Source organism: Trichechus manatus, unplaced genomic scaffold (assembly GCF_000243295.1).
Source record: "Trichechus manatus latirostris isolate Lorelei unplaced genomic scaffold, TriManLat1.0 scaffold00087, whole genome shotgun sequence".
Classification (NCBI taxonomy): Eukaryota; Metazoa; Chordata; class Mammalia; order Sirenia; family Trichechidae; genus Trichechus; species Trichechus manatus.
The window spans coordinates 6376999-6390283 of NW_004444023.1; the positions used below are offsets into that span (position 1 = coordinate 6376999).

A 13285-nucleotide genomic window follows, 5' to 3' on the forward strand; every position below is an offset into this window, starting at 1 on the left:
ACAGTAACCCCATGTGACACAGTAGAACTTCCCCACTGGGTTTTCTTGGCTGTAATCTTTACAGGAGCAGATCTCCAGGTCTTTCCTGTGGAGCCACTGGATAGGTTCGAACCACCAACCTTTCATTTTGCAGCCAAGCACTTAACCATTGCACCACCAGGGCTTCTTAACTTGGGGGACTGAAAAAAAAACCAACCCCCTCAATTCCGACTCATAGTGACCCTATGGGACAGAGCAGAACTTCCCCTATAGGGTTTTCTTGGCTGTAATCTTTACGGGAGCAGATCTCCAGGTCTTTCCTGTGGAGCCGCTGGTAGGTTTGAACCACCAACCTTTCATTTCGCAGCTAAGCGCTTAACCATTGCGCCACCAGGGCTTCTTCACTTGGGAGCCAAAAAAAAAAAAAACACCAAAACCCTGAATTCTGACTCATAGTGACCCTATGGGACAGAGCAGAATTGCCCCATAGGGTTTCCAAGGAGCCGCTGGTGGATTTGAACTGCCGACCTTTTGGTTAGCAGCACAAACTCTTAACCGCTGTGCCACCAGGGCTGCACTTGGGGAACCAGGTGGCATAAATGGTTTGTGCTTGTCTGCTAACCTAAATGTTGGCAATTCAAACCGACCCAGCTTCACTGCGGAAGAAAGGCCTAGTGATCTGCTTCTGTAAAGACCACAGCCAAGAAAACTCTATGGAGCAGTTCTACTTTGTAACACGTGGGGTCACCATGAGTTGGAATTTTGTTGATTGTTTAGGGAATGATGAGCTGGCCATTTTAGCTCAGGTGGTCAAGGAAGCCACTTCCGAGCAGATGGGCATGGAGTTAAGACATGAAGGAGGAGAAGAAGTCAGGCTTTAAAAGATCTGGGGGAGCAGCAGGGCCAAGGCCCTGGGGTGGGAGCCAGCAGAGAGGAGGCCAGCGTGGCAGGAGACCAGGCAGGGGTAGCAGCCCACATGCACCGGGAGGGCTCAGCGTCTGGAACTGGGAGACAGTGATTGGAAGTCCCCCAGGCTTCCAAGGTCAGCAAAGAGGAGGAGGAGGAGGAGGAGTCGGGGGCTCCTTGGTGCCAGTTACACCAGGCCCAACCCCTTCTCACAGCCCTTCCCTGCCAGAGCCATATACCCCGCCTCCCTGCTGGAGTCTCCTGGTCCCCTGTCCCTCCCCAGATCGAGCCGCGCTTCTTCACTGACTCAATGACTCCCTGGACCTCAGGTTCTTCCCCTGTGGTTTCTAAACCAAACCCGCTGCTGTCGAGTCCATTCTGACTCATGGTGACCCTGTGTGTGCAGAGTAGAACTGCTCCATAGGGCTTTCTTGGCTGTAATCTTTACAGAAGCAGATGGCCAGGCCTTTCCTCCAAGTGTGGTTGGGTGGGTTCAAACCACCAGCCTTTAGGTTGGTAGTCAAGGGCCAACTGTTAGCCTACCCAGTGGTTTCTTGTTAGTTGTTAATTGCTTTCAAGTGGATTCCTACTCACGGCCACATGTGTGCTCCATGGGGGTTTCAAGACTCTGACCGTTCAGAAGCAGATTGCCAGGACTTTCTTCCTAGGCACCTCTGGGTGCCAGCTTTCCAGCTAGTAATAAGCGCTTAACTGTTTGTGCTACCCAGAAGTGGTTTCTAAGGCTGTAGAATCCAAGTATTCCCCTGGTTAGAGAGCCCTTGCTTTGCATGAGTTCCTTCAAGAGGCAGGCGGGTGGCAAGAAGATTCTTATCTGCAACTCAAGGTTGCTCGGCTTGTTAGGAAGTTCTTTCTTTCTTAAGGGAACTCACCTGCCTGTGACCTTCATTCCTTGATTTATCAAACAAATATGTGGCCCACTAGTCTATTATGTAAGGAGCCCTGGTGACACAATGGTTAAGCTCAGCTGCTAGCCGAACGGTCGGCGGTTCAAACCCACCAGCAGCTACATGGGAGAAAAGACCAGTCGATCTGCTCCCATAAAGATTACTGCCTAGAACCCTATGGAGCAGTTCTACTCTGTCCTACAGGGTAGCTGTGAGTCGAAATCAACTAGACAGCACATAACAACAACGGCCTATTGTAGGGGCCGTGGTGGTTCAGTGGTAGAATTCTTGCCTTCCATGCAGGAGACCCAGGTTCAATTCCCAGCCAATGTACCTCATGTACAGCCACCACCCGTCTGTCAGTGGAGCCTGAGTGTTACTGTGATGCTGAACAGGTTTCAGCAGAGCTTCCAGACCAAGATGGGCTAGGAAGACAGGCCTGGCAATCTATTTCAAAAACTCAACCAATGAAAATCCTATGGATCACAGTGGTCAGATCCCGTTGTACATGGGGTCTCCATGAGTCAGAAGCCGACCCCACAGCCGCTTATAACAACAGTCTGTATTCTAAATTCCTGGAGGGCAGGTACCTGTATGATTCCTACTGTCACCACTGCCCACCCCCACCCCCCAGACTGGCCAGAGCCTCAGGGATAATTGTCCTAACTGCCAACACATATACAGCTGGTTACAAGCACTTAACTAGCAGATGCTCTTATAAATCCTTTACTTGGATCGCCTCTTTTAATCCTCCCCATGAGCCAATGAAGGAGGGCCCTATTATGATCCCAAGGAACCTTGATGGTGTAACGGTTAACTGCTTGGCTGCTAACCAAAAGGTCAATAGTTCAAACCCACCTGACAGCTCCGTGGGAGAAAAGACCTGGCAATCTGCTCCTGTAAAGATTACAGCCTAGGAAACCCTATGGGGCAGTTCTACTCTGTCCTATAGGATCACTATGACTTGGAATAGACTCAACGGCACACAACATCATTACGATCCCCATTACGCAGAGAGTTTAAGTAACTTACACAACTCAGTGGAATCCAGGCAGCCTGGCTCCACTATCCCCTCCCTTGTTGTTATTAGTTGCTGTCGAGTCAGCTCCGACTCATGGTGATCTTACATACAACAGAATGAAACGTTGCCCATTCCAGCACCATCTTTGTGATAGTTGGTATGTTTGAGTCCATTGTTGCAGCTGTTCTGTCAATCCATATCATTGAGGGTTTCCCTTATTTTCACTGACCTGCTACTTTAGCAAACAAGATGTTCTTTTCTAGTGATTGCTCTTTCCTGGTAATGTGTCCCCTACCTTAGCCACCTGGTTATGCTGTTCTTTTTGTTGTTGTTGGGGAGAGGGGAAGCTCAAAACAACAGAAATTTATTCTCTCACAGATCTGGAGGGCAGAGGTCCAAAATCAAAGTGTTGGCAGGGCCCAGGTCTCTCTGAATGTTCTGGGGGAGAATCTGTTCCATGCGTTTCTCTTAGCTTCTGGTGTTGCCGCAATCCTTGGCGTTCCTTGGCTTGTAGATGCATCACTCCAAATTCTGCCTTCATTTTCACATGGCCGTCTTCCCTCTGTATGTGTTGATTATGCTGTCTTGGTGTAGTCACAGGGTGGATGCTTAGAGAACATCTCTGTGAATCACGGACTCAGGTAGCTGATGAGTGTGGAGCAACTGAAAATACCCAGACATGGCCCTGCCCCCAGGAGCATAACATCTAGTGCAGAGAGACCAATGCCAAACCAGGAATAGCAATAGATGTTTCTTACAAAATAAGTCACTATTAGGAACAGCTCACAGTTTTGGGGCCCTTGCTGCATGCCAGGAGTCCCTGGGTGGTGCAAATGATTAACACATTCAGCTGCTAACCAAAAGGTTGGAGGTTCGAGTCCACCCAGAGGTGCCTTGGAAGAAAGGCCTGGCAATCTACTTGCAAAAAACCAGCCACTGTAAATCCTATGGAGCACAGTTCTACTCTGACACACAGGGGATCTCCATGAGTTGAGGTTGACTTGACGGCAACTGGTTTTTTGGTTCTTGTATACCGGGCACTGAACGAAACACTTTGCCTGCATGACCTATTATTTTTCTCTGTTTATAGATGGGGAAACTGAGACTCAGATTAGCCCAAGGTCACCCAGCCAGGAAATAATGGAGCACACATTTGATCTCCAAACCCAGGCTCCTCAGGGCTTTATCATGAGGTCTCTGGTGACCATCAATTCCCTGCAGAAACACTACCCTGCTCTGAGCCAGGCTCAGCCCTGGGTACAGGATTCAAGGACAAGATTCAGGCCCTCAGGGAACTCCTGGTCAGGTGTGGGAGGCACTCTTGGATACTGTCCCAACTAAGTGAGATGGTGCCCAGAAGAAGAGGTAGAGACTCTGCCACAAATAGTCAGGGAGGTCCTCCTGAAGGAGGTGGCATTTGAGCTTGAGTCTTGAAGAATGAGTAGGAAGAGTTCAAGAGTTGGGGAAGGGTGTTGCAGGCAGTCATTTTTATGTACTCATTCAACAAATATTTCCCTAGGCCTCTTGTGGGCCAGGTCTGCGCCAGGAGATGCTGGGGACACAGACATGGGTCAGGCCCAGGCTCTGTCCTCAAGGAACTTCTAGTCTGATGGGGGAGACAGACATAGACAGTCACCATAGTGTGATCCAAGTGCTAATGGAGGCAGTCCAGGCTTTATCTGAGGAACACAGACCAGGCCCAGAGGGACAGGCAAGGCTACTCCAAACTGAGTCTCGTGGCAACTGTAAGAGTTTTCCAGAATTTCCAGAGAGAAGCCCATGTGCATTAGCTTATATGTTTATATATAAACATCGCTTGAGGCCTTCTGTAGGCCAGGCCCTGAGCTGGGCGATACTGGAGCCCTGGAGTTGGGTCAGATCCAGGCTCCACCTGGAGAGGCTCCAGTCTGGTTGGGGAGGCAGACATGGACATAGCCCAGGGTGATTAGGGCAGCAACAGAGGGAAGGGTCAGGCCCAGGAACAGTGCAGGTCACAGAATTCTAAAAGGTCAGCACTGAACAAAGGACTCAAAATGGCTAGCCTGACCCCCCTCACAGACCCGTACTTACCGCCCATTTGTCAGTTTGTCAGACTGTGGTAGCCTGGGTGTTGCTATGATGCTGGAAGCTAGGCCACCAGTATTTCAAACACCAGCAGAGTCACCCATGGTGGACAGGTTTCAACAGAGCTTCCAGATTGAGACCAGGAAGAAAGGCCTGGTGATCTACTTCCAAAAATTAGCCAATAAAATTCCTACAGGATCACAACAGAATATTATCCAATGTAGTGCTGGAAAATAAGCCCCTTAAGTTAGAAGGCACTCAAAATACACAGTGACTGCAACAATGGACTGAAACGTACCAACAATCATGAAGATGGTGCAGGACCAGGCAGTGTTTCATTTTGTTAAACATAAGGTCGCCATGTGTGGGAGCCAACTTCAGGACAACCAACAATAACCGAGAGGGGAAGGTACATGCCCAAGGTCACACAGCACAGAGGGGACTCCTGATGCTGGAGTCTGGAGATTTTGTGAGACAGATATGCAGACCCATGACATACAAATTCATATGCACACAGATCGGGAATCAAAAGCCCACCTGAGGCATTGACTCCTTCATCACACATCTCCTGGGACTGCCATGAGCCAGGCCCCAAGCCGGGTGTGCTGGAGACACAGAGATGGGCCAACCCAGGCCTTGCACTGGAAGAGCAGCTTCTGGCGTGGTGGGAAATCAGACAGAGAGGCAGACAACTCAAATCCCAGGTGCACAGTGACCTGAGAGCAGACAGGAGCGCACATCTGGTCCCGGGTGGTTGGAAAGGCCTCCTAAGAGAGGCACCATTTAAATTAGGCCCCTTGAAAGGGAGAAGGAAGGAGCCTTGGTGGCACAGTGATTAAGCACTTGACTGCTAATCGGAAGGTTGGCGGTTTGAACCCACCAGAAGAAAGATCTGGCAACCTGCTTCTGTAAAGACTACAGCCAAGAAAACCCTACGGAGCTCAGTTCTACTCTGTCACATGGGGTTGCTATGAGTCAGAATCGACGGGTTTGGTTTTGGTTTTTATCATCCTTACCCTGCTTTATTTTTCTTCATAGAGCTTGTCACCATGTAACTTGTCGCCAGTAACTCTTAGTTACTTGTTCATTGCTCCCTGTTATGGATTAAATTGTGTTCCCCAAAAGATATGCTGCAGTCCTAACCCCCGGTACCCGTGAGTGTGACTTTGTTTGGAAATAGCGTCTTTAAAGATGTTATCGAGGACACCCTGGTGACACAATGGTTAAGCACACGACTGCTAACTGAAAGCTCAGTGGTTCGAACTTACCAGAAGCTCCGCTGCAGAAAAGACCTGGCAATCTGCTTCCATAAAGATTACAGCCCAGGAAACCCTATGAGGCAATTCTACTGTCACATGGGGTCACTATGAGTCTGAATCAACTCAACAGGACACAGTAACAACAAAGGGACAAAGGTTTTGCCGGGAAACGATGGGGACAGAAAGTTGGGAGAAGGGGGTGGATGTGGAGCTGGGCCATGCGTGCACCAGGGGAGATGGACGAAGAGAGTGAAGCTAGGTCCTGGGGGCACTGGGGAGCCATGGGAGGATTGCGAGCAGAGGAGAGGCAGGACCAGCTCTGGGTATTAGAAAGATTTCTCTAGCAAGAAGGATATGTGTGTATCTGTCTATCTGTCTCTCTGTCAGCGTCTCTGCTAAGGTTAGGTTAAGGTTCTGTCCACCTGTGTGGGGTCCACTCTGCACCCCAGGGCCCTAGTTTGCAAGCTCAGCTCTTGTGGGTGGTGGCACCTGGTTGGACTTAGGGGCTGAATCCAGAAGCCCTGGGCTCCCTGAACCTTTGGGAAGAATCTTGGACAGCTCCCTCTTCAACCCCAGGCTGGGCTGCAAATGGTTGGTTAGCTAGCTCAGCTGCTAACTGAAAGGTTGGAGGTTCGAGTCCACCCAGAGGTGCCTCGGAAGAAAGGCATGGTGATCCGCTTCCAAAAAATCAGCCATTGAAAACCCTATGGAGCGCAGTTCTACTCTGACACACATAGGGTCGCCATGAGTCGGGGTTAACTTGACTGCAACTGTGTTTTTTTTTTCTTGGTTCCTTTAGGCCAATGGTTGTGAACTAAGGGCTATTTTGCCCCCCAGGAGCCATCTGGAAATGTCTGGTGGCATTCTGGGTTGTTACAACTTGGGAGTGGGGGCTGCTACTGGCATCTACTGGGTAGAAGCCAGGGATGCTGCTCAACATCCTACAATGCTCAGGACAGCCCCCACCACAAAGAATGATCCAGCCCCCAATGCCAATAGTGCCAAGGTTGAGAAACCCTGGTCTAGGATGTGTGTGACCAGGAGCATGACAAACGTTGGGGTGTGTGTGTCTGTCTGTTTCGGCCAGCCTGGGATCCAACCTTTGACGGTGGGTTTACAGGACTGAAAGTGACATCCCCTGCAACTGTTTTTTGGCCCAGGATGTATCTTTCTCACATGTCACTTTCCAACTCAGTGTGTATGTGCGTGTGTGCGCACGCATGTGTGTGTGTGTGTGTTTGCTGGTGGTGATGGTGGTTGCCATCAGGTCGATTCTGTCTCATGGCAAGCTTGTGTGAGCTGAGTAGAACTGTGCTCCCTAGGGTTTCCAAGGCTGTGGCCTTTCAGAGGCAGATCACCAGGGCTTTCTTCCAAGTGGCCATGTGCAATCTGATCATGGGTGACAGAGTGACTGTGTGCAGTTGGGCTGGCCCAGGGGGGCCCCTTTGTATTTGAGAGGATGTGACGGTGTAAGTCTGTCATTGCACAGGTTGTAGCTTGGCGAGCCCACTGCACTAGCTCTGTCCCAGCCCCATCCTGAGGGGCTTCTGATGGAGAGAGACCCCCGGGAGTCGTTGGGGCAGCACGGACAATTAATTCATTAGATTAATGAGCTCCTCATCCCAAGGCAGGGGGCAGGGCAGCCCTGTTCCGGGGCCCTCCCTGCCTCCCCAGGCATCCAAGGTCATCCAGCCTCCTTCCGTCCCCCGCCTGGTGCTGTCTCCACCGCCTCTGCGTGCCCAGCCCCCACTCCCTGGCCACGGTCCAGCCTGCTGGCCCTGCTCCACAGAGAGACGAATGAGTGAGGGTGGGGTGGCTGGCCTGCATGCTGCTCTGGAGCAGCGTGCAGGCGGCATGGGCGTGTGCTGTGAGTGCGTGCCTTGGTGAGGGTGGACATACGGATGCATCTGTGCAGATGTGTGTGTGTGTGTGCGCTGGCTTGCCTGTGTCTGTGCACCAGGTATAAGAGTGTGTTTGTGTGTCTGTGACAGATGTGTGTCTGCGTGTATATATGCATGCATCAGTTTGTGTACCTCTGTGATTGTATACATGTATCTGTGTGTCTGAACGTCTGTATACACGTCTGTGTTGAGTATCTGCATGCAGCAGGATCTCCACGTGTATGTCTTTCCATGTGATTCTGTATTAAGATGTATGTGTGCATGTATCTGTACATGTGTGCCTGCATTATGTTGTACATGTATCTCTGTGTGTGTGCGTATGTATGCACATGTATGTGTATGTCTGTACGTGTGCATCTGAGTATGTGTATGTATCTGTGCACACATCTGTGCATATGTATATGTGTATCCATGCGTTTGTATATGTGTATCTGTGTACATAGGTGTCTGCGTATGTAGGTGTGTGCACATCTCTGTGCATACGGATGTTTGTATCTGTGTATACATGTTTCTATGAGTATGTATGTGTCTGTACACTTGTGTCTGCATCTGTGTGTCTCTGCATGTGCATATGTGTATGTATATGTGCATGTCACTGTACGTGTGTCTGTGTGTATGTATATGTGTGTCTGAGTACTGTGATTGGGCTGTTGTCTATATGTCCCTGAAGGTATGTTTTTGTGTCCGTAGGAGCCTACCTACCGGAGTATGTCAGCGCATCAGTGCAGGCCTGTGGGAGGGTCCGTGTTGCATGTGTTTCGTGTGTCTGCTCTGAGGGTGGCTGCCGTGTGTGCACCTCTGAAAACGTGTGTGCCAGTGAGCGTGGGGAATGTGCGTGGCTGCAAGGGCGAGTGCGTGTGTGCATGTGTACCCACACCTGCGTACAGACTCTGTGATGCCCTCCCTTCCGCAGGGCTGCTGTCCCAGAGCCTGGAGTTAAACTCTCCAGCTGACAACTACACCGTGTGCGAAGGCGACAACGCCACCCTCAGGTACCTGCTGCCCAGGAGCCTTGGATTCTGCCCCTTCACCTTCCAGAGCCTCACCTTCTGCCTCTGTGAAAGAGGTTTAGGGGGAAAGTCCTGACTTGCAGAGACAGCCTGGCACATCGGGAGGACCTGGCCTGACACTTCCTCATCAGGAGAGGGGTGGTCAGGAGTGACTGTGAGCCCAGCTCCACCCTTGGGCCTCAGTGTCCTCACCTGTCAAGAGGGTGGAGGAACAGCAACCATCTCTGGGGATTGTTGTGAGGATTCGTGAGTTTATACACGCACAGTGCTCAAAGTACTTGGCACATTGTAGCTGCTCAGTACATGATGGTCATTGTGATTATTTCATCCAGATTTCTGCCTCCCCCCCACCCACTCTGGGTCTCTGTCCCTCCTTCCTCTGGGTCTCTGTTCCACCCACTTCTCTGGGTCTCCATCTCCCCTCTCTCTCTGGGTTCTCTGTCCCCCTCTCTCTCTGGGTCTCTGCCCCCCTCTTTCTGGGTCTCTATTCCCCTTTCTCTGAGTCTCTGCCCCTCCTCTCTGGGTCCTGTCCCACCTCATCCCCTTGGTCTCTGTCCCCCCACTCTCTCTGGGTCTCTGTCCCCCTCTTCTGGGGTCTCTGGCAAACAGCCATTTAATAACCATCAGTTATCATTCCATCATGGTACTTGGGGCACACAACTTGCCCTCTCTGAGGTACAGTTTACCCACCTGTCAAATGGGCACAGGAATATCTGCTTCGTAGGGCTGCAGTGGAAATTTCAGACATAGTGGGCCTCCCTGCCACCTCAGACTGGGGAAGCTGGAGGGCCAGGTTCCAAGGGATGGGGGGAGAAGAACCTTCCTCTCCCCCTCCTCTGGGGCAGCTGCTTCATCGACGAGCATGTGACCCGCGTGGCCTGGCTGAACCGCTCCAACATCCTGTACGCGGGCAACGACCGCTGGACCAGTGACCCGCGGGTGCGGCTGCTCATCAACACACCCGAGGAGTTCTCCATCCTCATCACCCAGGTGGGACTCGGCGATGAGGGCCTGTACACCTGCTCCTTCCAGACCCGCCACCAGCCGTACACCACTCAGGTCTACCTCATTGTCCACGGTGAGCACACGGCCCTGGCCTGGGTGGGTGGAGGCTGTGAGGGGATGGAGGAAGTTCTTATAGAAACACAGAGTGAATATTGGCTGCACTCCGAGAGGAGGGGCTAGGGACCTGGACTCCTGGGTTGGGGGGGGGTGCCTAGGGGCCTGGGGCTTGGGTCTGAGGGAGGAGAGGTCTGGGAACCCAGACTCCTGGGTCTGACGAAGGAGGGTGTGGGGGGCCAGGACTCCTGAGTCTGAGGGAGGAGGGTGTCTGGCTCCTCACTGACTCTCCCCTGCCTGGCAGTCCCCGCCCGCATTGTGAACATCTCCTCGCCTGTGACGGTGAATGAGGGGGGCAGTGTGAATCTGCTTTGTCTGGCCGTGGGGCGGCCGGAGCCCACAGTCACCTGGAGGCAGCTCCGAGGTGAGGACCCCATCCCTGGCTGAAAGCCTCTTCCCCCTACTCCACCATCTGAGTCCCTCGATTCCACACTCCCCAAGGCTGCATTCCCAGCCCCTGTTCTCCCTCATTCTGCCCTCTAACCCTTCATGACTTGATTTCCACCTCCCACGCTGATCCCCCAGGCCCCAGATCCTTAGAGGCTTACCAGGTTCCACCTGCCATCCCAGGCCTGGGACCTGCCTCCAAGTCATCTGCTGGACCCCCGCTTACCCCTTTTCCCGACCCCAATATCCCCAGTCTCTCCCCTCACACTCACAGGATTCTCCCCAACTCAGATTCCCATTTTCTCAGCCCCTAAGATGGATGGACACAGTGGCTGCAACAGTGGGCTCCGACACAGCAATGATTGTGAGGATGGCGCAGGACGGGGCAGTGTTTCGTTCTGTTGTACATAGGGTTGCTCTGAGTCGGAAATGACTCGACAGCACCTAACAGCAACAACAAGAAGTGGGGTTACACCCAGTACATCCTCTGGTCCACATTCCTATGTCTCGTCTGCTGAGAGAGCCCAGCGGTTCTCAGAGTATGGTCTGCGCGCCGGCAGCATCAGCATCACCTGGGAACCTGTTAGAAGTGCATGTTCCTGGGCCCCACCCAGACCTACTGAATCAGAAGACTCCCCCTACCCCCCTGCACTGTTTTAACAAGCCCTCCAGGTGATTCTGATGCTGGCCAGGTTTGAGAACCACAGTTCTTGGCTGTCCCCATAGTGCCCAGGTGGCAGCACATGACATCCAGATCCCCAGACATCACCTACCAGCCTTTTTTACCTGGACCTCCACCACCAGATCCCAGATTCCTGGATGCTCACAAACTAGGTCTTTGGAGACTCATAGTGCCAATCACTGATCTATTCCCTGAATCCCCTGAGACCCCAGAACCCAATGACTAGACCTCAGATCCCTGGATCCTTCCCCACTGGATCACCTGATCCTCACGATCCTGCTCTTGAGATCCGGGAATGCTGGATACCCTAAGTCTCAGATCCCAATCTAGATCCTAAGGTCTTCTGAGCCTGGTGATCTGGTGTAGGATACGAGATATCTGGATCTCTGATCCCAATCACCAGATCCTGGTTTTCTGGATCCTAAGAGCTAGATCCCAGAACTCTGGCCCTTGCCCCCCTGGATCTGTATTTCCTAGATCCTTGTGAGACCAAAGAGCCAAGATACTGAGATCCTCCCCACTGGGTTACAGTTACAAACCCCAGATACCCACTCCCTCCCCTATCCCCAGCAGGAGACCCCAGGTCCCATAAGCCGCACCCCCTTCCCCAGCTCCCCTGGACCGGGCAGTCCAGGCCCTGCGGTGCCCGCCCCGCTGATGTGTGTCCGTGTTGTGCCCGTGTTGTCCCGTGTTAAGTGTCTGTGTCCGGCCCTGCCCCCTCCCCCTCCCTCCCACCACAGATGGCTTCACCTCCGAGGGCGAGATCCTGGAGATTTTCGACATCCAGCGGGGCCAGGCCGGCGAATATGAGTGTGTGACTCACAACGGGGTTAACTCCGCGCCCGACAGCCGTCGCGTGCTGGTCACAGTCAACTGTGAGTCCTCTTAGCACTGGGCGCTAAAGGGGGGAGGACTGTGGGTCCCTCGGGAGAAGGAGTCAGAGGGAGAAGGGGTGGGGGACTCCTGGATCTGAGGGAGGAGGGGGCTGGGGCGCTCGGACTCCTAGGTCTGAGGGCGGAGGAGGCCGGGACCCCTTAGTCCCTCGTGGCTCGGAGAAATCGCTGACCCTCGCCCCTCACCAGATCCTCCGACCATCACTGACGTGACCAGCGCCCGCACGGCCCTGGGCCGCGCCGCCCTCCTGCGCTGCGAGGCCATGGCGGTGCCGCCGGCAGATTTCCAGTGGTACAAGGATGACAGACTGTGAGGACAGCCCCGGAACGGGCGGTGAAACGGAGAAGGGGGGCCCTTGGTCCCTTCAACTGGGGGGCCAGGGAGCTGGAGGGAGCAGTCCTGGGTCCCGACAACCGGGGAGATCCAGCTTCTCTCAGTGATGGGGTCTGCTGGGTCCCGGGGAGACAGTGGGGATGTACTGGAAACTCGAGTCCTAGGAAGCTGAATGCTGGAGACCGGGCTACCGTGGCTATGCAGGGAGGGGAGGGGGTCGGGGGTCGATGCTGAAGCTTTGGCGGAAATTTAGAGGACTGTTGGGGTTGGGGTCCGTCAGCATTTGGGAGCCCCTAGGGATTGGGGGCGCACATCATGAGAGTCCACTGTTCTGAGGGGCAGGAGTACATGGAGAAATCCCAGGGGGAATGATCTGGGATCCATAAGGAGCTAACCCCCAAGTTCTAGTGGTCCCTGGGGTGGGGGCAGAATGTTTGTCCTGGGAGTCGGGGGCCCCGAGGCTGGAGTCGAGTCCCCAGGGCTCGGGGGACCTCGGGGCTGGAAACCAGAGTCCCCGGAGATCGGAGACCCCCGAGGCTGGAGACCAGAGCCCCCGGGGGATTCGGGGTCCCTGAAGCTGGAGATCAGAGTTGGGGGGCGGGGGCTGGGCTCTGCGCCCCAGGGCGTCCTGGGCCTAGGTCCGGCGGTCTGGCCTCTGACCCCGCTTCCCGGCAGGCTGAGCAGCGGCACGGCCGAGGGCCTGAAGGTGCAGACGGAGCGTACCCGCTCGATGCTTCTGTTCGCCAACGTGAGCGCCCGGCATTATGGCAACTACACATGTCGCGCCGCCAACCGGCTCGGAGCGTCCAGCGCCTCCATGCGGCT

At 53.6% G+C, this 13285-nt stretch overlaps 1 protein-coding gene across 1 annotated transcript in view; it reads left to right on the top strand.

Moving 5' to 3' along the window:
- Positions 1-13285, top strand: part of IGLON5 (IgLON family member 5) — an 18934-nt gene that overhangs the window by 3215 nt on the left and 2434 nt on the right. The window contains exons 2-8 of the mRNA XM_004381856.2: positions 7809-8001; positions 8949-9027; positions 9891-10123; positions 10409-10528; positions 11974-12108; positions 12316-12436; positions 13136-13282. Of these exons, the coding sequence (XP_004381913.2) occupies positions 7809-8001; positions 8949-9027; positions 9891-10123; positions 10409-10528; positions 11974-12108; positions 12316-12436; positions 13136-13282 (1028 nt within the window). The remainder of the gene's footprint in view (positions 1-7808; positions 8002-8948; positions 9028-9890; positions 10124-10408; positions 10529-11973; positions 12109-12315; positions 12437-13135; positions 13283-13285) is intronic.